Consider the following 26,168-nt stretch of genomic DNA (forward strand, 5'->3'; position numbering starts at 1 on the left):
CTCTCAACTTCTCTTATACTTGTCTATTATTGCATATTGGAGCTTTCTAGAACTATCATCAGTCAATGAAAACTCTTCCAATTAGCAGATTGAGTTGTCTTTAGCTCTTCTGTGGCTTCTTTCTCTGTCAGAAATCTATATACAGCAGAATTTCTGTAAAACTCCATAAGCTTACATCTGCAAAAAAGCACTTAAATTCAAAAAGGTGAGTACTTTTAAATACATATTTTGTTATTCTTTTAAATGTATTCAATTTGCAATTTTTGAATTGTGTTAAGAATAATGAAAAAATAATTTTTACCCCTTTATTTAAAAAAGAGATATAACATTTCTAAAGAAATGAGTTTAGAATAGAGTTTTGTTTTTTATATAAATTGATATTTTAAAGCGTGTGTGTGTGTGTATAACCATACATAAGCATATAAATTATGTATATTAAGAAGCTCAGGCTTGCAGTTCTGAGGTTGCAGACATAAATAAAGTAGCTTTTCAAAGATGTTCTATTAACAGAGCCAAATAGAACACAAAGTGATAAATGGAAAGAATAAGAAATTGTTTCTTACTCTTGCTGTCATACTTCAAACTCTACAATGAATGATTATTTCAGAAATATAAACTTACCAAAGTATAGCTAAGCTATTCAATTACCAGACAATTGTATACTTTAAGGAAGCAAAGGTAGCTTCTGGTAATATTTTTACCATTACTCTGGCTGCCTTTTGTTTCTCATTGACTCAGTCATGGAACAGCTCATTATATAGACTGGAATGTTACTGCAGAGGAGTTTTCATGAGAAAGTTGATTTATCATATACCTACAATGCAGTACTCTCAATCTCAGTATGACATTAATGATGCAATCTTGTATATTGCCTGTGTCTTGAATACTTTTAGAAATGAAACATGAAGAAAAGCTTAGAGAATATTTTGATGTGTTATGTTATATACATGTCCTTCTCTAGACTCTAGGACAGACACTTTGTCTTTTTAATCTTTTTATCCCTAACATCTAGCCAAATGTCTGATACATGGAAGATGCCCAGTAAAGGTTATAGAAGAATAAAATAACATGATTTTAAAAGTAATGTTTATAAGATTTGGAACGGATCACAAAATTTATCACTAGGATAAATTTTTGAAGTAATGGATGTTCCTTTATATTTTGTTTCTAAATTTAATAAAAATAATCTTATAAATAAAAGTAATATTTATAAGATTTGGAACGGATCACAAAATTTATCACCAGGATAAATTTTTGAAGTAATGGATGTTCCTTTATATTTTGTTTCTAAATTTAATAAAAAATAACATGGAATAGTTGAGTTAAAGCTGAAGAGAAATTTGAACCACTGATGAGGCTAAAATGGCAAATAAATATTTTTCTCCTCAAAAACCATAGAATAATAATGAAGATAATGAAGTGATTAAGACACCTTACAAGGAAACTAAATTCATTTCTTCTCTCACCTTACCAACCCCTTAATTTCCTGTCCACTCAGTGGTCCTGTCTTAGCAGTCCAGTGACTACCCACTAGTTCAGTGGTTCACTAGGAGAATTCATATGACTCAATATAAAGTTGTAGTCACAGCAAAGACTTATTACAGCAAAGAATACAGTCTAAGGACAGTGAGAAAAAGATACTCACTGTTAAAGAGGTCATGCATAGGCTCCTGAGTAATCCCTCTTTCTCTGTAAGAGTCCCGTGAGATGTACTTTTTTCTTTACTTGTGAACCTCAGACATACATGTGAGCTGTCTCTACCCAAGATAGGTTGCATGAGTCTTAGAGTTCATATTTCTCAAAGAGCGGGTCACATACTTGTTATGTGACCAGCCATGGTGCAAACCCATGTCAGACACCAGGTGCATATCAAGAATCTTCATGTTTATGTTAAACATGCTGTCTTACAGATTTAGTTTCGTCTACATCTTCGGGCATATTACCCAGCAACTGTGTGAAGGTTCAGGAGTTTTGTTATTAGAGTTTGATCAAGAATTATTGCTATGTTTACAGAGATAAGTAAGAACTGAAAGAACAGCCCTACATTAATTCTGCACAGGTCAAAATTAGAAACCTGGGGTTCATACTTGACCATACTTCTCCTTTACCAACTTACCTGTTGGAGTCTTTTAAATTGAGAATCCTTAATATTTATCAAATCTTTGCCTCTCCTACCATTGATGTTTCTTAAACCCATGCCTCAATTCACGTTATTATATTTCTCACCTGAATTAATGCATCTGCAGGTAACTAGCTCAGTTATTCTTTCTCTTTGCCTCCTACAGCTCTCTGTCATTCATTCTCTCTGGTACAGCCAAATTGATTTCCCTACCCAATTTTCCTCCCCTTTAAATTAAAAGGAAGGAGGAAAAAGATGTTTTTGCATTGCAAAGACAGAAGAAAAAGAAGAAACTAAAAATTACCTGTGATCTTGGTATAGGAGATCACTATCAACATTTTGGCAAGGCTTTTTAAAGCCTTAGTTTACAGGAGATGAAATATACTTAGAAATGTGAGCTTTACTAGTAAATCGGCTCCCTAAGGTTAGGGATTTTTTTCTTTTTTGTTCACTTATATGCCCTAACTACCCTAAGGTGTAAATACTTAATGAATGAATAAATTAATGAATTCAAGGCCCAGGACTTAACATGTTCAAAGTCAGGTAAATCGTCATCACCAAAGCCTGAAAAACCCATTGTCTCTTCTTGAATCCATATGATTATTTTCATCATTTTATTTCACTGTATTAGAAGTTGAGTTGTTCCTATTTTTTAAACAGTGAAAAATAATGGGTTCTCTTTAATACTTTTCCTTGGTGTTAGTAATGCCACAGCTACACACCTGTTAGCACATATGAGACATTTGGGAGGGAAGCCGGTCATAGAATAGTCTTATTCTGGTTATGAGTTTGGGACCCGCATTTGAAATTATCTGCTTGGTAGTATTTATTTTTCATGAGGTATACTCACATCTGCCCCCTGTTTCCAATGGTTATAGTTCTTTATTTTTCGTTTACATTCATGAATGGAAGATTAGATTGTTTAATAAAAGTTACTGGTATGGATTTTCTCTCTAAGGAGAGAGGAAGGAGATCTCTTCTGGTCACAATGTTTTCCAATGATTTTTGAGTCCCATTTTCACTTCCACTTTGTATACCTCTTTACCCCTACTTAGGCTTTGTGTTGTGAAGAATGTCTCCCACTTCCACTATAATCTTCTCTGATGTGTACACAGAGTGCTGGGTCCTTCTTCTTAGGCTTACCAGTATAACTTAATTCCCCCTGTTCTCCTACTAAATTATCAATCTTTAGTTCTTCGATATCATCTTCTAAAATTTCCATACATTTATTGATTTATCACATTTTGTATTACTTTATTGTCATTTCATTGTACTTTGGGAATAAAAGAGAAGTATGTGTGCTTGGATGCCAAAGTGAACTGAAAGCAAAGTAATATTGTAGCTTTTATATTTTTATTTCAGGGTACTTCCTTTCTGCCCAGACCCCCTTATATAAGCTATATATATATATATATATGTGTGTGTGTATACACACACACACACAAAAATTATCCACATATTCTTCTAGGTGAACTTTATAATCATTTGTCACTAACTTTCAGTGCCACTTACTTGATTAGTGTTCATTGATGAACTTCCATGGTACTTATGATGTTTGCGCCTCTGTCCCTGCTGGATTACGTTCTTCCTTAAAACCTAGACCATGTCTTGTATCCAGATCACATTGGGCAGAAGTATATTACAGATTTGATTGTATGTTTCCCATTCTGAAAATCCTGAAAAGGCTCTTTGTTATCATTAAATAAAATCTAAACTTCTTAGCATCACTTCTAACTACCTCCCAATTTTGTCACTGCATACTCCTTGCTATTGCTCTGATCATACTCAACTATTTATAGTTCTTCAAATTTGCCATTTCTCTCTCTTTCTCTCTCTCTCTCTCTCACACACGCGCGCACACACACACGCGCGCGCACACACACACACACGCAGTTCGTACACACAGAGACGCCCTCCTTTACCCCCGTACCCATGTACATCTCTGTCTTTTGATTTAGCTCAAATGTCACTCACTCAGTAAGGGCTTATTATACGAGCTCCCTTATTATCTTATACTCCTTCCTGTTCTTTCTCCCTTAGACCACGTTTTTAAGTGATGGACTATGTCTTTTATCTCTAGATGCCCAATATAAGATAATCATGATAATAATACCTGTATCAGGAAAAAAAGTTACATTACTACTTTTAAGAAAGGAAATAAGATAGAAAAGTGTTTGTTTTTCTAACAAAGTTTCCCCTCAGAAAAATAATTTCAATGCCTATTGGTTAAGAGGTTTACTTAAATTACCCTTTTTATTACAATGTTGTTATTTCTGTAGATTAAAGCTATGCTAGTTTTTGTACGGCTATTTCCAGAGATAGAATTAATTTCAAATGCTTTTATACTGAAGTTTTGATGAATAGCCACTTGAGAACAGTAAGTAAAATCTACAGTGTTTTTTCATATCAGGTGGCACTTAAGATAAACAGTTTCAAGAAAGGTTATCTACACGAATGATATCTGTTTTGAGCTGTTTTCATACAGAATTCCTGAGGATTATGGCCTTTGTTATTTTTTTCTGTGTTTTTTCTGAAATCTTAATTTTTCCTGTTATATTTATATTTGAGCAAGTAATTACTGAGGCAAATAGGATTATGACTTGTAGCAGGCAATAAACAGCCTGAGCAGATGGCCTCTTATAGTACACATCTTGTTCTAGCATAAGTATTCTGAAGATATTTCTAGGCAATGGGAAGCTTGCTGTTTGTTTCTTTTGAAGTGTTTATAATTATTAAAGCCTTAATAAATATTTCAATAAATAGTAAGCAATTACAGCAGTTTTACCAGAAAAAAATTGTATTAAATATCTCTGGAAAAAAATAAAAGCATCCTTTTCTTTTTAACTTTTGTGTGAAATATAACACACTTATTAAATTAAAAGGTATATGAAACAAATAAGATACTATGCATGACTATGCATAATTAACAAGAAATAGAATATTACCAGCACTTAGAGTCCCATCCACCTCCATTTGCCTTTTCTCAGTGAGATGCTGTGCCTGCCTGGTTGAGGTAACTACTGCCTTGACTTGCATGGTAATCACTCACTTCCTTTGCTTTATTTTTTCACCACTTAGATTGGCATCCATTTAAGATAGTTTAGTTTACTCAGCTTTGATCTTTAAATAAATTATGTATTATGCATTCTCTTTGTCTAGCTTGTTTTGCTCAACCTTGTTTTTAGTGTGCATTCATGTATTTAGTATTCATTTATTCATTTGTGTGTAACTGTAGTTCGGTCATGTTTATTGTTTTATGGAATGCTATCAATGAATATATCACAATTTATCTTTTCTGTTCTTGATAGACATTTTGTGTTTTCCAGTTTAAGGCTATTATTTCTAATTTTGTTAGGAATTTTTTGTATGTATGCCCTGGTGCATATATCTGTGGGGTATATGCTTACAAATAGAATTGCGGGCTTTACAGCATACATGCCCTCAAATTTCCTAGATATTGCCAGACTGTTTTCCAAAGTGGTTATAGCAATTTTTGCTTTCATCAGTTAATAGTATATACCAGTTATAGTTGATATTGTCTACCTTTAAAAGTTTTTTCCAGTTGATTGTTTAGCAGTATATCATTGGAATTTAAATTTGCATTTCTATGATTGCTAATAAAACTGAACACCTTTTTATGTGATTATCAGCCATTTGATTTCGTTCTCCGTGCAATATATGTTTATGTCTTGCTCAGGTTTCCTTTGAGTTGGTTCTTTTCCTTATTTATTGGTTGGCAGTCTTTATATTTTTTTTTAGATTTTAGTTTATAAGTTTTATGTAATGAAAAAATCTCTTATTCTTGCCTGCCTTTCATGCTCTTCAATGGTATTCTTAAATGTACATGAAAAATTTCATGTAGCAATATTTTCATTTATGGTTGCCACTATTTGTGAGTTGAGTAAGAAACTTTATGGAGATATTCTATATTCTCTGGTAAATGCTTCATAGTTATGTGTTTTACACTAAAGTCTGTTGTCTACTAGATATTGCTTTTTGTATGTGGTGTGAAGTAGTGGTCTGGTTTTATTTTTATTTTTTTTACAATCTTTTTAAATGATCTGTTTGTCCCTGTCTCACTTATTGCAAAGACCGTTCTTTGCTCTCTGCCTTGCAGTGTTATCTTTGTCAAGAATCAAACATCCATAAATGAGGCTAGAATAACCTTTATACCAAAACTATACTAAGGCAGTAGAACAGAAAATTACAGGTCACTCTTCCATGAATATATATGCAAAGATCCTGATCAAAATATAAGAAAATTAATTGATCAACATATTGGAAGGAAAGGTTTATCCCAGAAATACAAAGTTGGTTAAATATGAGAAAATCAACCAAAAAAAAATTTATTGAGATCACCTCAATAGCTGTAGGAAGAAAAGTTCGATAAAGTTCCAAATCCATTTAATGTATCTATATGTTAAAACTTATAGCAAACTAGAGCTAGAAAGAAATGTTCTATCATAATATAGAGTATCTACAAAAACAAAACCTACAGCCCACATCCTGAAGCATTGGAAGCATTCACATTAAGTTCAGAAACAGAACAGGGATTCTCGCCATCACCTCTTCTAGTCAGCACTGTAAAGGAGATCCTAGGCAGTACAGCAAAGCAATGAAAAGGTATAAGAATTGGAAATGAAGAAACAAAACTATTCTTGTTCACTAATGTAGTGCATACTTTATTTTCCCAGGTAGCTGTATAAGCATAGCAAAGCCTTATTTAGATTCCTTGCATACGCTGGACCAGAGAATGCATGCTTGACATAGGGAAGGAAAGACCAAAGCAACTGCCTTAAATGCCCCAGACTCCTCCCTGGTTTGTCTGCACCTCTTAATTACCTGTATTTTAAAAATTATTTGTAAAGCCTGACATGGGGTATAATCTATTTTATGTGTCATATTTGACAGTCTGTTCTTTTGTATTCATTCACCCACATATATCCATTCTCTTTTTTCATTCCTTCCTCTTCCCCTGACTAGTGTCATTTTCCTCCTTCTAGAAGATTTTTTTTTTTTTTTAACATTTCCTTCATGGTGTTTGTTGATTTGAAATAGATTTTGCCTTTATTCTTGGAGGTGTTTGTCTCTGCATATAGAATTCTGCTTTATTATAATGATCAGTAAACTTCAGCCGTGGATCGGCCATGACTTTTTGTAAAAAAGTTGGGACACAGCCATGCGCTTTTGTATACATATTGTCTATTGCTGCTTTCATACAACAATAGCAATCGAGTAGTTGCAGTAGAAACTATATGGCCTGTAAGACTAAAATATTTATTATTTGGCAATTGAATAAAAAGTTTGCTAACCCTTGCTCTTATTCATTATTATTCCATTGTCTTCTGGCTTCTGTTGTTGCTGTCAAGAAGTCACCTGTCAGAATAATTGTTATTTCATTGAAGGTAATCTGTTTTTGTTGAAGGTGTTCTCTTTGTTTTAGATTTTCTGAAGTATTACTGTAATGCCTAGACATTTTAAAAATTGGTCATCTTAAGAGTCATTGGATTTCTTTTGTCAGTGACTTAATGCTTTTTATCAGTTCTAGAAAATTCTCATCCTTTATCTCTTTAATTAGTTTTTCTGTTCCTTTTATTTCTTCTCTTTTTGGGACCTCATTTAATTCTGTATTAGATCATCTCACCATATTCCTTGTCTTAGCTATACTTCTATAGTGTTCCAAAACAAGGGTTGGCAAACCTGCTCTGTAAATAGCCAGTAAATAGTATTAGTAATATAGTAAATATTTTAAGCTTTGTAAGACACCTGTGGTATCTGTCACTTCTGCTATTGATGCTTCTTTTTCTTCTTCTTTCTTAACCACCCTAAAGCCTATGGGCTATACAAAAAGGGGCCACAGGCTAACAGGCCATAATTTTAAGTTCCTGGTCTATAGCTCCAATAAAAGAGAGATTGGATAAAAAATAAGACCCATCTATTTTCTATCCTTAGAAAAAATTTAGTTTAAATATAAAATAGGTTAAAAGTGAAAGGATGGAGAAAGATATGTAAACACAAATCATTAAAACAACTGGAGTGGCTATATAAATATCAAACAAAGGAAACATTATAGAACTTATAAGGAATAATGAACATTTCAAAATGATAAAGAGATCAGATGATAATCTAATAATACTAAACCTATAGTCAACTAATAAAATCTTCAGAATACATGAAGCAAAAACTGACAAAAGGGAAATACATAAGTTTCAAATCATGTTAGGAGATATCAGTACTCCCCTGTCAATAATTAATAGAACTAGTAGATATAAAATGAATAGGAGTATGTAAAACTCAATCATAAGGAAAACTCACCAGACTAGGAAAGAAGGGAACTTGCTCACTTAATAAAGAGCATCTATAAAAATTCTACAGGGAATGTCATATTTATTAATATGAATTCTTCCCCCCATAACTGGGAACAAAACAAGGGAGATCCACTCATGGCAGTTCTGTTTAGCATTCTCTTGCAGAATCTAACAAATATGTTAAATTAAGAAAAGGAAATAAAATATTTGAAAGAAGCAAAATTGTCATAACTCCCAGATGACATGATCTGTAAAATACTAAGAAATCTATAAAATAGCCTCGAAAACTATGCTAAAACTAAAACCTTTATCACAGTCATGGCATTGAAGGTCAAAATATGAGTATCAACTTTACAACTGTTAGTAGCCACAAACAACTAGAAATTGAAACTTAAAAAAATAACATAGTACAACCGAAATCCTCAAACATTCAGGGATAAATTTCACAAACATCTAAAACATGAACAGTCCAAAACATAGGACTGAAAAGTCCAGAACATTACCAAGAGCTGATCTTAAAATTCATATGGAAACACAATTGACCTAGAATAATCAAAAGAATTTTTTAAAAGAAGAGTAAAATCAAAGGATGTATGCTATCAAGTTTTGTGACTTAAAGCCATAGTTATCAAGAAAGTGTTGTATTAGCATAGGAACACACATTTAAATCTTGGGGCAGAATTGAAAGTCCAGAAATAAACTGACATATGTATGGTTAATTGATTTTGACAAAGATACTGAGGTAATTCCATGGGTTAGTGATAATTTTTCAATAAAGTTGAAACTGTCACTTGTGAGAGTTTTTCCAACCAAGTATTTCAATACCATATCAATAGATATTGATATAGAAAAAATGAACATGATATTATATGAAAAAATGAACTCAATGAAAACAAAAAAAAATCAAAAAAAATTTTAGGAAAAAGCATAGGTGAAAAAATGTGGGAAAAGATTTCTTAGATGTCACCAAAAGCATTAACCACAAAAGAAAAACAAATGATAGATTGTTCTTTATCAAAATTTAAAACTTTAGCTCTTCAAAACGTATCATTAAAAAATGTAAAAGCTATAGTATGGTAGAAAATATTCACTATACATAAATCTGACTTTTTATCCAGAATATGTAAAGAACTTTAAAAATTCAAAGACATTACAACTGACCGTATTTTTTAAATGAGAAAAAATTTGAACAAAAGACAATATGGGAGAATGGCCATTTAGCACATGGGGAAAACGCTTGGTCATTTAGGAAAATGCAATTTATAACCAAAATGAAATCTCACCACCTGGTTTAAAAGATCAATGTTGCTAGGTGTTGAGAAGGATTTGAATCAACAAGAATGCACATATATTGCTGCTGGGAATGTAAAATTGTACATGCACTTTGTAGAACAAATTGGCAGTTTCTTAAAATGTTAGATACACACTTTCACTTGAAAGAGCAATTCTGATTTACAGAAATATTTATAGCAGCTTTATTCATTAAAGCCCAAAGCTGGAGACAGTCCAGAATTCCATCTGGTGTGTGTATAAACAAAACTGTGTTTTATTTATGCAGTGGAATGCCACTCACCAATAACAAAGAATGAACTACTTAAATATGTGTGAATCTACAACTCAAATATATGCTGTTGAAAGAAACTGGGCACAAAAAGATACATTCAGTATGATTCTGTTTATATGAAATTCTACAAAATACAAATTTAGTATGTGGTGCAAAGAAAAAAATCAGTGGTTGCCCTTGTAGATGGGAAGATTTTCTGGGAAGGAGCATAATGAATCTTTGAGGAGATAGAAATGTTCCATATATTGATGATGAGGACGGTTACCCAAGTATCTCTGTGTGTTAAAATTCAACAAAATTTACCCTAAAAATGAATACATTGATTTTTATATAAATAATTCCTCAGTGAAGTTGGGGGAGAATAAACTTAGTTAGCAGAAAAAAAGCTCTTTATAATTCAGATGTCCATCCTGTGAGGGTTGATAATTTATTTAACTAGATAGAAACTTAGCTTGCTTTTTGCTTTTTGAAATTATCTCTTTAACCCTGTTATTTCGAATTGCAAAAGGAGAGTGAAAAATATGTGCTAATCTTACGATCAAGCATGTAAAAATATCTAATGACTGTCATTGGACAAAGTTAAATAATTTGTAATTGGAGTAGTATTTCAAGTTTTACACAACATCTAGTATTTTGTTGTTCATGATAATATCATTACAATTATATAGTGCTTGAGATTGTATACATACATAGCTTTCACAAATATTTGATCCACATAATAGATTGTGAAGTAGGGCAGGTATCATTCTCTTTTACACATGTGTGCATAGGCTTAGCAAGATTATTAAATAATTTGTTGAAGATTACTTAGCTGACACATCCCAGAGAATCTGGGTTTCAAAGTTAGGACTTCTGGCTTCTAATTCTCTCTCCAGTAGGACACATTTCCTTTTAAAACATACTTTTGTTGGCTAGTCCGTCTGCCTCCACCTCTATTTAAAAAAAAAAAAAAAAAGATCAGTAAATTTATTGACACATATTCTTGATAAAATTTGGATTTCTTTTCAGGCTGAAGTTTTAAATATTGTTTTAATGTCTTTTAATATTAATCACAACTATTCCTGGGCATTCATCAAAAAGTCATTATATGCTCAGGTAATAAACTGAATATAGTTTTGGTACCGCAAAATAATTTGAACAGTTGCCAAGAAATTATGTAATTACACTAGTTTTGGGAATGTTTAACATACTAATTTAATTTGTTATGATAATTTTCAGACTAAATAAACTGGAAGATATTATTATACTAATTAAAGGAAAGATTGAAGAAGTTCATCTTCCTGTAGAAAAAGTGGATGTTATTATATCCGAGTGGATGGTAAGTGTTTGTAGAAAAAAAACTGCTTTTATTGGTTTAAAAACAAAAAAAAAAGTGAATGAGGTAGTAGTGCTTCTGCATTTTGCTGTATTTGATAAATGGCAAAATGGTGACATTTTAAAAACAGTTATAGTTTTTCTGTGGTACTTTATCCGAAATGGCACTTATTTACTATTTTAAATTTATTTTAAAGCCACATTTTCATGAACCAGTATTTTAAAATTAAAACACGTTGGGTAGAATCCTTTGGTTTCGAAAGATGTTTTTTTTTACATACAGTAGTATGTAAGAATATGAAAGTGTAGAATAACTCAATTTTAAGCTATAGCATACATTTTTTTTAAAGCATTTTCAACAAGGAAGAACAAAATAAGAATATACCCTGTAGAATTAGACCCCGATGTTTAATTTACTTATAATCCAATATAGCAATATAGACATAATATAGTGCAGAGAAATACATCTGTTATCTTTTATGGTCCACTAACTGTTCCATGGCTTAATCTAGATATGGTTTATTTTTGCTTTAAATTAAAAAAAAACTTTAAAAAATTATTGGGATGGCACTCATTAATAAAATCAAATAAGTTTTAAGCATACAGTTCAAAGTATGTCATATGTATTGCATTGTGTGTTTACCACCCAAAGTTAAATTTCCTTCCATCACCAAAAATTTAACCCCTTTTACCTCTATCTAGTTCCCCTCTAGATATGTTTTTTTTTCTACAGCTGTTCATGAAATTTGCCTTGGAAGATGTTCTTTGATAAGAATGTGATTTAAAAAGCCAAAAAATTGCTGTTAGTATGTTAGTTAATAATCTATCACTTGCCTCTTAGATTTATGAATTTTCAATTTAGACTTGCCTTTAATTTTACATTTTCATTTTTATTGAATGGAATTTCTATTTGATAAAATTGTTAGCAGTCTCGACAAGATAATATTTATGCCTGTATCTGTTCTCATTTTTTCACATTTTACTCTACTCATATTGTTTTTTAAGGTATTTTATTTCTGCTTCCGTAATAAAACTTTTCAAAGTCTGCATCCCTAATTCTTGTTCAGTTAAGCCAGATTGACTCATTTGGTATTGCTCTTTTTCATATATGTTTTCAGCATGGACTCCTTTGAAATACAGAGATAAGATCATGGCATCATATAATACAATTGCCAGAGATAATTCTTTTTTGCACCTGTGGTATTTTCTGTCATCAGGCCATCATAAAATTACACATTAGGTGGCCTAAATTTTCTTTACTCAAATGTTCTTGGATTTGTCCTTGAAACTTAATTAACTTTCCCATCCCATCTTCACCAGCACAGGCGTATCTGTGTAATGTGCATGCATGTACATAGCTACACCCTCAATGCTGGGGTATCCTTTGTTCATATTCGTTACTCTTTATTGTTGGCAAATTGCTTTTCAGGATTTTATAGTCTGTATCGCTTAGAAAACATAGCTCATGATTTGGTTTACTAACAGTTGACAAACTAATCATAAGCCTGCCATAGGTCACCTTTTAAACTGATGGATGTTAAAATGTTTTTGTTTTTAGTTTTATCTGGCAGTGAAGCCATGCCATTTTGACTAACCTCCATAAGATAGGTGGCGTTTCCTAGATGTGTTTCTTGCTTTAAATGATATACTAATAATATATAAGTTTTTAGTAAGTTAGATAAGCTGAATTAATTTTAGAGACAAGAGATTATCTAACAACACAAATTTTCAAATGAACAGGTGCATTTTTGCATTTCTTTTTGACAAGAAATATGCTTATGACACAAATTTAAGGATTTTTAAGAACTCATATTTTTCCTCTTTTATATGTATTATTCTGAAATTTTTAAGCTAAATGAAATTGTGCATGTTTAGTATCTATTTTCTTATTTACTTAAAATATTTTCTGAAATAATCTCATGTCTAGTGGTTCAAGATAAAGAAATCTAAGACATAACTTCTCCCTAACTGGATACCTCCTGCCATTTTTTTTCTTGCATTTTTTATTTCTTTGTTGTTCATTAGGGAAAAAGATATCTTTTCACTGCAGTATTTCTTGGGTTAAATAAATAAAATCAGTAATAAAAATAACAAAAATTTAAAAATCACATATATATAAAGTTACATGTTATTAACTGTAAAAATGTTCTTTTGATAACAGATTATTGTTTTAATGTCTTATATTTCTATTTCTGTAGTCAGTTTTCATTTGTACATTTTTGACTAAAATAGTTTGTCCTTTAATAGAAGAAATTGATGATTAGTGAGAACAAAATATGTTTTGGCAAATAATCTTATGTCTCTTAATGTGTTTTACCTTCCTTGTCTGGCAAATTCCTAGTAGTTTTATGAGACTTATCTCAGACATCACTTCTCCTATGAAGCTTTCTTTTTCTGCCCCTTGATCACATATAAAATCTCTTTTCCCTTCTTTTGCATCTTAGTTTAAGCTTCTATTAACGGCTTTTTTTACATCGCATTATAATTAATTGTTCACTTTCCTTTTTCTATTCTCTCAAGACTAAAAACCTGGATTTACATGAAATGACCAAATTCAGTCACAGGGTTTAGCATTCATAAATGATGTAGGAATGTACACCATAAGAAAACTTTCCCAGATGGAAATTCACTGGTCACAGACATGATCTCATTTATAATTTTCTGGACAGAACATAAAGGCAGGGAGGTGTAGCATATGACAGAGTTAAGAATGTGGCTCTGGAATCAGACTATCAGAATTCTTGGCCCTATTTTGCCACTCCTAGGTTTGTTACCACAGGCATGGTACTGAGCCTCACTGTGCCTCAGTTTCCTTTTCTATGATATGAAGATAGTAGTACTTACTTCATAGGGTTTTTGTGAGGATGAAATAAGTGGATACATGTAAAGTTTTTAGAATAGTTTCTGGCACATGATAATTAATAGTAATTAGCTATTCAGTATTCTAAATTATACAAACTTTTAAGCATTCAACACCTAGTGAATGAGCTGCTAGACTAGGCTATTCAATAAATAAAAGTGAAAAATGATAATGTACATGAAATAATATTAATAATTGGGAGAAAAACATTCTTAGGACATTTTCCTTGGCTTATGAGGTTTTTGAAAAAGCAGACCTCTTTCCGTGGCTAGCCTGTAATTAGTACAAAGAAGTATGAAAATCACCCGATGGTTGTGGATTGTTGGGGTTGGGATATTTTTAGTATTCTTCTCAACATTGACTGAATTAAAATGCATTATGTGTGTTTCAAGCAAAATTCCGTTTGCTGCCCTGCAAGCAATTTTTAGGCAATTCTGATAAAACCTAATTAGTTTAGAAAAAGTATAAAATACATCTTTCACCATAGTATTTTGAGTACTATCAATATTTAATAGGTAGATAGCTACAGTACTTGAACATGAAAGGAAAATTTTGGTTTATAAAATTTTTTTTCATAGGTATGCTGATGTCTGAATTAAGAATAAAATGATAAAATAATAAAAATATAATTAAAATAGATTCCTCATGTGTAATTACTTCCATTTTATAATCTTTATGTTTGTTAACTGCTCTTAGCCACTCCCTAGCCTCTCCTTTTTTTAATCTTAATGTTTGTGTAATTAGAATTCAGATCACACTCTGCAGCCATGTTTTTTCTTACTCTAGCAAGGAGAATATCTTGTGAAATAGTTTATAAAATGTCTTATTCAGATGTACACTTTTTTTCCCTATCTTTGAAACCAAATTTAAGTGAAAATATTTAGTCTTTTAAGGAAACTTGTTTATATTGAAACAACTAGGTATTACCAGTAAATTTTTGCTTTGTTGAAATATAATATTTTAGATGTTTTATATCTCTTTATCAAATTTCTAGAAGTTGCCTTTGCCAAGAGATTCAGCACATCATGTGTGATTGAGTTGATTGGATTTATTTGATTTTTAGCCCTCTATAATTCCCTTTGTCATGTTACATTCTAATTGTGCTTTTAAGTTCTGTATAAATTGCTTTTTAAAATAATTTTGCTCAGTAAGTTGTAAATTATTCTAATTATGAAGACAAAGGGGATAAGTTATTTGGGACCAGAAATCAATTGCCCTTAAAAAAATTTTTCATTATACTAATGAGAGAACAGGATCTATTCATTAATTTTTATTTTAAACTCTAAAATTGTGCAGCAGTTTATAAATATGTTTTCAGTAATACCATTTACTTTTACCTGGGTATGAAGATAAGGTCCTAAACTTTATAGCTTCCATTTGCTGACAGATGGGCATTTATTATAAACACTGTTAGATTGTCTTATGTAACTGAGTTTGCTCTGTCAAAATTATTATAATAAATTAGTATGAAGTGGTTCTATTTAAGAATTATCCATAGACAGATTTTTGATTCAAAAGCCTTGAGTCATATAAATGCCACCAATTTGTAATGAATAATATCTGTTCCTGTGCTGTCCAACCTGGAGTTAGAGAACCACCAATCATGTGTTTGAGAAATAACAAATTAGATATGGCGTGAAGATTTGGCAGGGGCGGGGGAAGACGTTATTCATTTTTTATGGAGAATAATGCAAAATTCTCACAGATTTTTAGGATAAAACATTAGCCTTCATACTTTTTTGAGCCCTTGCAGGGCTGATTTTATTAAGATATCTCTAATTCCTTGGGTATTCAAATTTATTCTTTGTAGCCATTAGAAATACTTCTGGGGAAAAGTTTAAGAAGCCATGACTTACACTGTTTTTTTGAAACCAATTTAAAAGTTTCGATGAAGATAATTGTCCTTTTAGTTTTTCCTCCTTTTGCATGTAGATCTTCTATATATTATCTTTAGTAGATTCTCCAAATTTGCAGTACTTAGATGGCAGGACTCTGAAGTCATTATTTATTTTGGTGAAATGAAAATTTTAGGACATCAGTGTGTTACAGTAAAGGTTTATCTGTTCTTATGAGTGACCCTCTTGACATGTTCTCAAAAGATTACTTATTTTGAGTAAGTAATCAATGTATTTTGACTATACATTGATTTGGTATTCTCCATTTCACTCTCTTCCCTTTATTCCTTTTTAATACTAGAATATTTATTTGAGAGTATTCAATTTAAAGTTAGGACTATGGCTTTGAAATTGAATGAATATGAGGATAACTGACCTTTTAAAGATTTTAGTATTCAGTCTTATTTTTATTAATTTGTGTTTCTATTTAGTAAAAGTACATGACCAGAAATAAACCCAAAGCTTAATCTGTTCCTTGTCATTAGCAAATTATGTATGATTATTCTTGTCAGCTTTGCTAAGGGTTTATCATTCATTACTTTTTAAAGAACCCAAATTTTGGCTTCGTTGAATTTTCTTCTATCATACATTTGTTTCTGTTGGATTGATTTCAGACTTTATTATTTTGTTCTACTCTTTTAGAGTTGATTTGCTGCTCTTTTACTAGTTTCTTGAAATCAAAACTTAGATCATTGATTTTCAGCTTTTTTTCCCCTAATATTTTGCATTTGAGGTTTATTTTTCTAATTACTGATGTGATTCAATTTCACATTCAAGTGATTCTTAAAAATAGTTTAAATATTGTCCTTTATGCTCTTATTAAAAGAGAAAAACCCAACTATTATCATATTTTAGAATCTACCATTTAAAAAAACAAGGCTTTGGCTCTTCTGCCCTCTACATTAAGTCTGACTAGGTGCTCTGGGACTTTCTTATTATAGAACCACTAAACCCCAAAGAACACACATTTTACACATTTTTTTCATACTACAAATGTCAGTTTGCCTGTTGCATCTGCTTTCCTTGATCAGTTGTATTGTAACTATTTTTTTAGAAGAGAAAGAACACAATTTTATTGAATGAGCACTACAGCAGAATATGGCGCGCATCGCAGACAATCTGCTGAGATTACAAAGACAGAAAGAAATCTCACCCTCTAACATAGCTATTACATATAGGTTCTCAAGATAAAAATAATATTGTGACTATTTTTAATGACTAGTTTTTGCTCATTTCTTTATGTAATTGGGGAAAGGAATTCTGAAGTATGATTACGTAAGAATTTGAAAGACAGTACATATCCAAATACTTAGAAATGTTTAAGAACTAAGAGTCCTGATATTTAGTATGCCTATAGCTTGTTTCAGCATTTCCTTTTGTGAAATTTCTGTTAATTTCTGTTAATTTCATTTTATTTGGGATTTTTATCTTTTTATTATTTTTCTGAAAAAATTCCTTATCGATTCTACTTACCAATCTGTTATTAGAGCTCTTCTCGTATTTTCTGCTTTTTGTTTCTGGGCATGTAATGGAATTTAATTCTCTGTCCCCTCTGAAGTTAAATGTGGCCCTATGACTTGTCTGACTCTGAATAATTATAATAAGTAATGCCTCTTGTCAACCTGTGATATCAGAAATCAGTCTTTTTTTGTTTTAAATAATGATTTCAGTGTTGTTAATGCAGAGTAACCTAGCTTGTCTTGACAGAAACATAATTCTTTATCAGTTATGTTTATGGGCAGTGTATGGCTTGTCATTTCATTAGTTTTTGCTGTGATTTGATGAATAGACATTCTTAATTTTTAATGTATCAAATTTATCAAACTTCCTTTATGGTTTGAGGTTTTTGCATCTCGTTTAATAAATCTTTCTAGAATTACTTTTATATATTTATTAGAGTTCTCCATCTTTCATGCCTCTAAACTCCTTCATATTTTCTAATGTTTTGACTTTCTGAGCTGCACTCTGGATAATATTTTCAGTTAAATCCACCAAGTTACTATTTTTTTCCTGAAATTGTTTTCTAATAATCTGTTAAACTCCTCTATTGAATTTTTTTTATTATTATTTTACTTTGAGTTCTCTTCAGTTCTTTTAAACTTTGCTTGCTTGTTATTATCATCAAGCCCCTTAATTTTATGAATCATAAACATTTATTTTAATTGCAGTATCTGACCTTTTTTACAGGTTTACTTTTGCTAACAATTGTTTCTATTGCCTCTCGCTCATGTGCTTTTTCTTGTATGAGTGTTCAGTACTGTTTGATGTTATGCTGTTTCTTTTCCAAAGAACTTTATCTCTGGAAAATTCTTTAATACCTGGATTTTGCCCCAAGTGATTTGCATTTGTTTTTGCTATGTACTGGTATAATTACAAATGCAGAACCACTGTATTTATTTTTAATATTATAAAAACAGTTTAGGGAAAATTTCTAATGTAAAAAATTTAGAATGAACCTCATGCTCCCATCGCCCAACTTAACAATTACCAATACTGCCATTTCTTTTGTCTGTTTTCACACTATTACACTTTCCTTGCTATCTCTAACTGATAAGCACTTTTAAAAGTATATATTCATTATGCCATTATTGAGCCTAACAAAATTATCCATGTAGCTACAATTCTGTATTACATGAAATATTCCTTAATAAGTAGTCTGTTCACAAATCATGAATTTTACTTTATTTTTTTATATTTGATTTGTTTGAATCAGGATCTGAGTTATGTCCACACATTGCATTTAATTAATTTGTTTCATATAGCTTTGTTTTTATTAAACTTTTTATTTTGAAATAATTATAGATTATCACATAACAACTATAAGAAATAATACAGAAAGATCCTTTACCCTTTACCCAATTTCTGTCAGAATATCCTCAGAAACTACTGTGCAGTAGCACAACCAGGACATTGATATTGCTATACCGTTGAGATACAGAACAGTTCCCTCCCTACTAGGAGCTCACCTGTTGTCCCTTTATGCCACACCAACCTCCCTCTTCCAGCCCTGTCTTGACCTCTGACAGCCACTAATCTGTTCTTAATTTCTGTAATTTTATCATTTCAAGAATGCTGTGTAAATGGAATCTTGCAGATGTGACCTTTTGGATTGGCTTTTTTCACTTAGTGTAATTCCCTGACGATTCATCCAAATTATGGCTCATATAAATAGTATGTTCCTTATTTTTGAGTAGTATCTCATGGTATGAGTGTACCATAGTTGGTTTAACCATTTGACTTTTGAAGGATATCTAGTTTAGGGCTATTACCAATAAAGCTACATGAACATTTGTATATAGATTTTTGTGTGAACATAGGTTTTTATTTCTTTCAGATAAATGCCATAGAGTACAGTTGCTAGTCATTTGGTAGTTGTCTTTAGTTGTATAAGAAACTGACAAACTATTTTCCAGAGAGGCTGTACCATTTTATATTCCTACCAGCTAAGTATGAGTGATCCAGTTTCTTCACATCCTTGCTAACATTTCATATTTCACTATTTTTAATTTAAGTCATTATAATAGATGTATAGTGATATCTCATTGTGATTATGATTTTCATTTTCCTAATAGCTAATGATGTTAAACATATTTTCCTATGCTTATTTACTATCTGTACCTCCTTTTCAATGAAATGTCTGTGTCTTTTGTCCATTTTCTAATTGGATTTTTTTTTTCACTGTTGAGTTTGATAGTTCTTTTTACTAGTCCTGTAAAGGATATGTGGTTTGCAAATATTTTCTCACTCTGTAGCTAGTCCTTGTAACAGGGTCTTTTGCAGAGCAAAAGTTCTTAATGCTTTTGGTATGAAGTCTAAAATCTCTTAAGCTCTAGGTTCACCACTCCCCTTTCCTTTCTTGCCATTCTTTGAAGAAACTGGATCATTTGTCCTGTAGAATTTTCCACGTTCTGGATTTTGATGATTGCATCTTCATGGTGTCATTTAACATGTTTTTCTATCCTTTATATTTCTAGTAAACTGGAAATACAGACCCAGAAATAAAGGCTTAACAAATTCAAGAATTTTTTTGCCCCTTAGAATGCTTCATGTGCAGCAGTGGTGGTTAGGTTCTATTGCATTGAGTCAAGGGACTCTCAGTGTCTGTCTGTTATGTTGAGATTGACTGGTGGCTTTTGGAATTGACAGCCTCATTTATTCATTACAAAGTTTCCTATCATCCTTTAACCTAAAAGTTTTATAAACCATTGAAAATGATTTCTGTTTATTGTAATTGTATCATTTAACTTCTGTTCATTAGCTGAAATTATTCTATAAGTATTCTTCCTCATCAAATATTTGGTTATGAAATATAGTTTATATAGGATAAATGCTTAACTATTTTCTACTTATTTACTATTTTTGGAATAATAGTTTTTTTAGCATTTTCTAAATGTGTTTTTTAAATTTGAATTTAGTGTCATGAACTCAGCTTTTTAACATATTTGATGTGTTTTGAACCATTGTCATTATTAATCTTGATGTTCAAATTTGTCCATTTTTGGCTAATGGCAAACATGTGCACTTGCCTTATGTCCCTTTAATAAATCCCAATGGTTCTTGTATGTTACATAGATTGTAATGAAAAACAGGAAATACGAAATAAGCATATTATGATGGAGATTTCACTTTCTGACACTATAAGGCATTTTATACTCATACTGCCTTGGAATTAAAGAATCCTAGTTCTTTCATTGAAAACAGCATGCAGAGATCACAATATGGGTTCCAGGAATGCTCATTACTACTGACTGTCATTGCTTACATGTTTTTCTTAGTGGACAGATGTACCTATTCTTTTAATATATATATGTATATATATATGTGTGTGTGTGTATATATATAGCGCCACGTATTTTCATTGATATTTTCAATTTAAGATTATGGAATTTTTTATTTTTCTCTGGTTATGTAACCAACTGACATACAATTAGATTTGCTTTCTTTTTCTTCAATTTGAGGGGATCATTTCTTTTTCCTTTTATAGGTCAATTTTGTTTTAATTATGGAAAAATATGATTCCATTTCATCTGTCTCAGTGAATAATTAACCATTTTTTAGCTTTTGCTTTTTTTATAATATCAGAAATGTATATATTTATATTTTACCCTTGTGTTACACAGTTAGCATACTCTACACATTGTTTCATACTTAGCTTTCTTAAATTTAAAATTATAACTTTTGACTCACATTATGTAGAGATACACGCCTCATTCCTTTCTGTATAATACTCCATTTTACATATAATATATTACATGAACACTCATTTAAATTTCTTCCATTCTTTTTCTGTTACAGATTATACTATATTGAATATTCTTGTGCATATGTCATTTCATTTTGCATTCTTAGAAGTGCAATTGATGTGTCAAAGAGCTGATGAATATTCAGTATTACCAGTTATTCCTAAATTCTCAATACCGATCTTGCCATTGTGCTTTCTTACTAACAGTGGTACGTGAGTGCCTGTTTTTTTATAGTCTTACCAACAGAGTATGTTGTAGAATCACTTTTAAATGATTGGATTTAGGTTTTTCCTGCCACCTAGGCGTTGTAAATTAGGGCTGTGAATTTATATCAGGCCTGGCTTATCTTAAGAATTATTGGAGGTGGGGTGGGGAGGAAGTGCGTGTTTGACCACTCAACACCAGGGTCCTAAACTGAATTGGCTAGGAGGGGGAGAGTTGGCAGTAAATGAGATTTTAAATTCATATTTACACTGTAGATACATTTTGTTGTCTCTGTTTTGTTATTTGAGACAGTTTCTTCTAATGTTCCTCACATTGGCTGGACCATGGATTTTGCCTCTTGTTTTCCCATGTTCATTCACTAGGTTTAGCAAATGCTCTCAAAGTGAAAGCCAGCTTACTGATGCATCTAATGAGATGTTCTTTTTTTTTCTTTTCTTCTAGCATGTTTATTGTACTTACAGCATCATTAGCTTCCAAAATCCATTGTTACCGGAAATGGAATGAGCTCTTGTTCTTTAAGCTTTGGATCATACTGTTAGAGTTCATCTCTTTTACAGCCTCAAAAATCTATAATTTATAAATATTATAGAATCATTCTATTATATATGTGCACCATAGCATAATTTTTTAAGAATAAAAGTGCTAGCTAATAATTTAATCGTATTTTTAAGAGTAGGATATCCAGTTATAGTTCATGATTTTTTTCAACCATAGTGGGGGTTGGGAATATTGTTTTTAGAAATACACATGCATCCTCTACCCTCATCCTTGGAAACTGATTCTCTAAGTCTGGAGTACGGCCCATGTGTATATTTGGAAAGATTTTGAGATGATTCACTTTTCCTTTGATAGACTTGCTGATTGGACAGTTCGCTGCAGTTTGAGGACAAGAGCCAGTTTGACGGTCTTTTGTTGATTAAGTGAGAGTGCCATCTAGTGGAGGAAAGACTTAAAGTAATAAAGTTTTTCAAACTTTAGAAGAGTATGGAGAGGAAATTAGCTCTTCTTCTGAGTTATATCTCTCAAGTCCACAACACTGAAAAGTAAGGACTGCGTGTTGTATGAGAAGAGGAAGGAAGTAGTCTTTCAAGGCAGTAGCAAGTACATAATAGGTGGTAGTTATCATCATTATGCACATTCTTGCATGGAAGGTAGTGATCAAGTGAAATATAATGAAATCGGAGCTGCCCTGAAACATTTGCGTTGTACATGTAAAATTTTGTCATTGTTACCAGTTTCTAATGTATCCTTCCCGAAATATTTTAATGTTATAAACATGTATATATATGTTACTCCTTGGTACACTCTTTAACAAATATCGTTAAATGGCTGTTATGTGCCTGTTATGTGCGGGCACTGTTTAAGGCAGGATAAAGCAATGAACAAAATAGATTACAAACCCCACCTTTATATTTAGGGTAGGGTAAGCATATTCTACATATTGTTTAATACTTTGCTTTTTTCACTACTTTTAAACATAAATTTCCCTTTATAACTGCACCCCACGATTTTTGAATTCAGTTCAAAATATTACCCTAGTGATTTCTGCTTTGATCCACAAATTACTTAGAAGCATGCTATTTATTTTCAAAGTGTTGGGAAATTTTTTAGATATCTTTCTGTTGCTAATTTCTAGTTTGACTTTAGTTGATATCAGGGGCCATACTGTGTATGTTATCATTTCATTAAATTTGTTCGGATTTATTTTCTGGCTCAGCATATGGTCTGCCTTGTTGAATCTTCCACATTCTTTTAGAATGGAGCATTATATAATTGTCAGTTGGGTCAAGTTGGTTGGTAGTATCATTTAGTCTTTTGAATCTTTATTTAACATTTTATTAAGTACTAAAAGAATATTAATGGATTTCTACCAAAGATTTAGGAATTGTTTGTTTCCCTTTTCAATTCTGTAAGTTATTGCTTCAGATATTTTTATGTGGTTTTTAGGTGCGTACACCTTAGGATTATTATGTATTCTTAATAAAGTTTGGCCTTTTTATCATTATGAAGTATTGTTCTTTTTCCCTGATAGTATTTTTAGTCTTTTAGTCTTTATCATTTTTTTTAGTTCTGTACTATTCCAGACATGTTCTAAGCATTTATAAAAAATTGGAGTCCAAATAATTGAGAAATCACTGAAAAATCTTTTTTTCAGTTCAGGATTTCAATATCTAAAGGTATTATAAATTTAACAGTGAAATAAATAGAGATTACTTTACAACCTGTAAAATCTGTGGTCAGATGAGATCAGATAAATCCTGCAAAATGTTAACTTTGGTACATTTTTAGAAGAAAATCCTGTAGATTAGGAAAAAATGCTTATGTGATTACTTTTTGGATATCTCTAAAGCAGTGGAAGGAGGGTGCCCAGTTTTTCTTCCTGGGGTGATTTGGGAACTGTCATAGGTTATAGTGTGGGAGGGAGGGAGGTGAGGACAGGAGGAAGGAAAGTGGTGCTGGCTTCTGTCTAGTAGATAGAAGCCCGGGATGCTGCTAAACATCTTATAATGGACAGAACAGCCCTTACCATAAAGTATTATCTAGCCCCTAATGTCAGTATTGTTATAGAGGTCTCATTTTTGTGCATTGATAATAAATCAGTCTCCAACTTCGATATTCTAAAGGCCACGTGACCTAGTCTTGGGCACCAAGGAAGGTTTTCCTAAAAATTGACAGCATGACAATGTATTTTGTTACATGGACACGCAATTGAAGCTTCCTTAACCAACTTGCATTTAATTCACCAAGTTTATGCTCTGCATTCTTTTTGTGTAACACCTGTTAGATTACCATGACTACCTGAACACTTAAAGCTAATAAGTTACCTTCAGTGTGCTGCTCCTTTTCTTCTCTCAGTTGGGTTATGTTTTTACCAAGAGCATATTGTATTTGTTTGCCTGCTTATTTATGTAAAATCAATTAATATTAACAAATTTTGAACAAGACTGTAAAAACACCAGTTGTTGAATAGTCAGTAAAATGAATGTGAAAGCCTAGGAGCTCCCGGGAAGGTGGAAATTATAGAATTTGTGGACTCTCCACTTGGCAAATGCCCTTAGATTCTTTTTCTATTTCAAAATAACCCAAACTGGAAATTATTGACAATCCATTATGGACATGGTTTATGCAAGGAAGATGGTGAAGATTCCAATCAAAGAGTATTGATAAACAAATCTACATTTATGTTTTTAGTTAAAATATATTGTTTTCAGTTACCAAATGACTAGTAACAAATGACTAGTAGTCCCAATTACATTAGATTAAAGTCTATCTACAGTAAATCTTGTGGAATTGAGAGTGTAGTATTGGAAAAAATTTCATCAAATGTTTATTATGCTTCAGAAATATTAGGGATCAGATTTTGTAGGCTCGTTTATTTGTTGAAAGAAATCACTTATTTTTATCTTTAAATATATCCCAATTATTGATTGTTTGTCATTGGATTTTGTACAGATTAAGTCTTCATTTTATTTGAGTGTCTTCCTTGTCTCACTTTTTAAAATAGTTACTTCTACCTAAGAGTGTATGAGTAATTCAGTTATTTGAACTAAAACAAAATCAACAGTAGAAATACCTTATTCTGAAGGTAGCACAAGTCTCTTTTACCATTTATTCTAAGAAGATACCATGAACAGGCATTTTGGAAATAAGGTTTTCATTTAAATGAATGTTAATATTCTAGTTCCAGATTTAATCCAAGGGTTCTTTTTTTAGTAATTAATTTTTGAAGTGTAAATGCAAAGTTTAATTTTAAAAAGTAAATGTCAGTTTGTAAAGAAGAGTGCCCCATGAGCATTATGGGAGAAAATGCTGAGTATAATTCTCTTCCAGATGGCACCCCTACAGGTGAGGCAGCAGCCTGTGAAATTACAGTCTGAATTATACTGCAGATGAGCTGGGCATTTGGAGCAAAGCCTTCTGATATCAGTAATAAATGACTTGGTTCAGAACCAAGGACAATTCCCAGGAAATTAAAGGCTATACTATCACGGAGGGAGCCTATAGTAAAATGAAGTTCAGCAAAGTGGAAAGTTGAGAGAAAGGACGATAACCATTAGCAATACGTATGAATCTTTTAATCTGCTTATATTTTAAACTATGCATATTAATTTATCTCACAAATGTCACATATTCATTTTACATATATTCTGGTATGTCCATTGATTTTCTAAATGGGTACTTTTCATAGTAGATCATGGCTAAGAGCTAGTTGCCAACTAAACCGTCACTCTGAAATATACATATTGTAAATTCTAATCTTATTCAGTGTCTTCTATGGGAAGTTTTTTTTAAATTTCAGGACATTTGAGTACTTAATTACAAATATAGTATGATATACAAATACTAAATCTTATTTTCAATCACATAAATCAATTTAAGAAGTAATATAGAATAGTGATTCAGCTCTTGACTTCTCTTGTTAGATAGACCAAGGTTCAAAATATAACTCATTCAGCTGATTCTGTCATTATGAGTTGTTTTTTAAGTACTATTATTTTAAGTTATTTAATGATTTAAGACTTACCAGTTAAATGGAAATAACAACGAAATATGCTTTAGGAAAGAAATAATCTATATAAAGACACATTACAATGAACTTTTAACAGTTATCACTATTTGAAAATTTTAATTTTTGAAAC

The 26,168-nt window shown here is 31.5% G+C and overlaps 1 protein-coding gene across 1 annotated transcript in view; it reads left to right on the plus strand.

Moving 5' to 3' along the window:
• The window catches only part of PRMT3 (protein arginine methyltransferase 3), a 104,101-nt gene that overhangs the window by 21,303 nt on the left and 56,630 nt on the right, over positions 1 to 26,168 (plus strand). Inside the window, exon 10 of the mRNA XM_016138471.2 lies at positions 11,210 to 11,309. Coding sequence (XP_015993957.1) covers positions 11,210 to 11,309 — 100 coding nt within the window. The remainder of the gene's footprint in view (positions 1 to 11,209; positions 11,310 to 26,168) is intronic.

This window comes from Rousettus aegyptiacus, unplaced genomic scaffold (genome assembly GCF_014176215.1).
Source record: "Rousettus aegyptiacus isolate mRouAeg1 unplaced genomic scaffold, mRouAeg1.p scaffold_m13_p_5, whole genome shotgun sequence".
In the NCBI taxonomy this organism is placed as follows: domain Eukaryota; kingdom Metazoa; phylum Chordata; class Mammalia; order Chiroptera; family Pteropodidae; genus Rousettus; species Rousettus aegyptiacus.